Consider the following 679-nt stretch of genomic DNA (forward strand, 5'->3'; position numbering starts at 1 on the left):
CCCCCACCCCCAAAGGAGCACCCTCCCCCAAGCCTTCCCACTTGCACCCACCTGTCTGTACTTGTGCTTCCCCGACTCAAAGTTGGCCAACATCTTCTCGGGGTCCTCAGCCTCATCAGTGTCAGGTTTCTGGTTGGTGACAGGCATGTGCTCCAGGATCTTCTGGACATCAGGCTCGAAGCCCATGTCGATCATGCGATCGGCCTCGTCCAGCACCACGTAGGTGCAGCGACTCAGCACCAGGTACCGGTTCTCCAGCACGTCGATGAGCCGCCCCGGCGTGGCAATGACAATCTGGGGACACACACGAGGGGGTGGGTGTTCAGCCTGGGGGTTCCACTGCTCCCCCAGCCCCCCCCAAAGGTCCCTCCCAGGGCAGCCCCCCCACCTCGCAGCCCATGCGCAGCCGGAAGCCTTGGTCCTCCCGGGAGATGCCCCCGATCACGGCCACCGTGCGGATGCCCAGAGGTTTCCCAAACTTGATGGTTTCCTCCTCAATCTGCTGGGCCAGCTCACGGGTGGGGGCCAGGATGATGGCGTAGGGACCCTGGTCTGACTCCTCGATCCTTTGGTGGGGAGGGGGGGGAGGGGTGGTAGGGCACAGCTGTGTCCCCCACGGTGCCACATCCCCCTCTGCCCCTTCCCAGTGTCCCCAAGACCCTCCCAGTGTCTCCCCACC

General features: G+C 64.4%; 1 protein-coding gene across 1 annotated transcript in view; it reads right to left on the reverse strand.

Moving 5' to 3' along the window:
* Nucleotides 1–51: 51 nt before the first annotated feature.
* DDX23 (DEAD (Asp-Glu-Ala-Asp) box polypeptide 23) overlaps nt 52–679 on the reverse strand; it is a gene marked incomplete at both ends in the record, with an annotated part of 3206 nt that continues 2578 nt past the window's right edge. The window contains 2 exons of the mRNA XM_010008585.1: nt 52–294; nt 389–604. Of these exons, the coding sequence (XP_010006887.1) occupies nt 52–294; nt 389–604 (459 nt within the window). The remainder of the gene's footprint in view (nt 295–388; nt 605–679) is intronic.

The sequence above is a fragment of the Chaetura pelagica genome, unplaced genomic scaffold (genome assembly GCF_000747805.2).
Source record: "Chaetura pelagica isolate M959 unplaced genomic scaffold, ChaPel_1.0 scaffold2002, whole genome shotgun sequence".
Taxonomy (NCBI): domain Eukaryota; kingdom Metazoa; phylum Chordata; class Aves; order Apodiformes; family Apodidae; genus Chaetura; species Chaetura pelagica.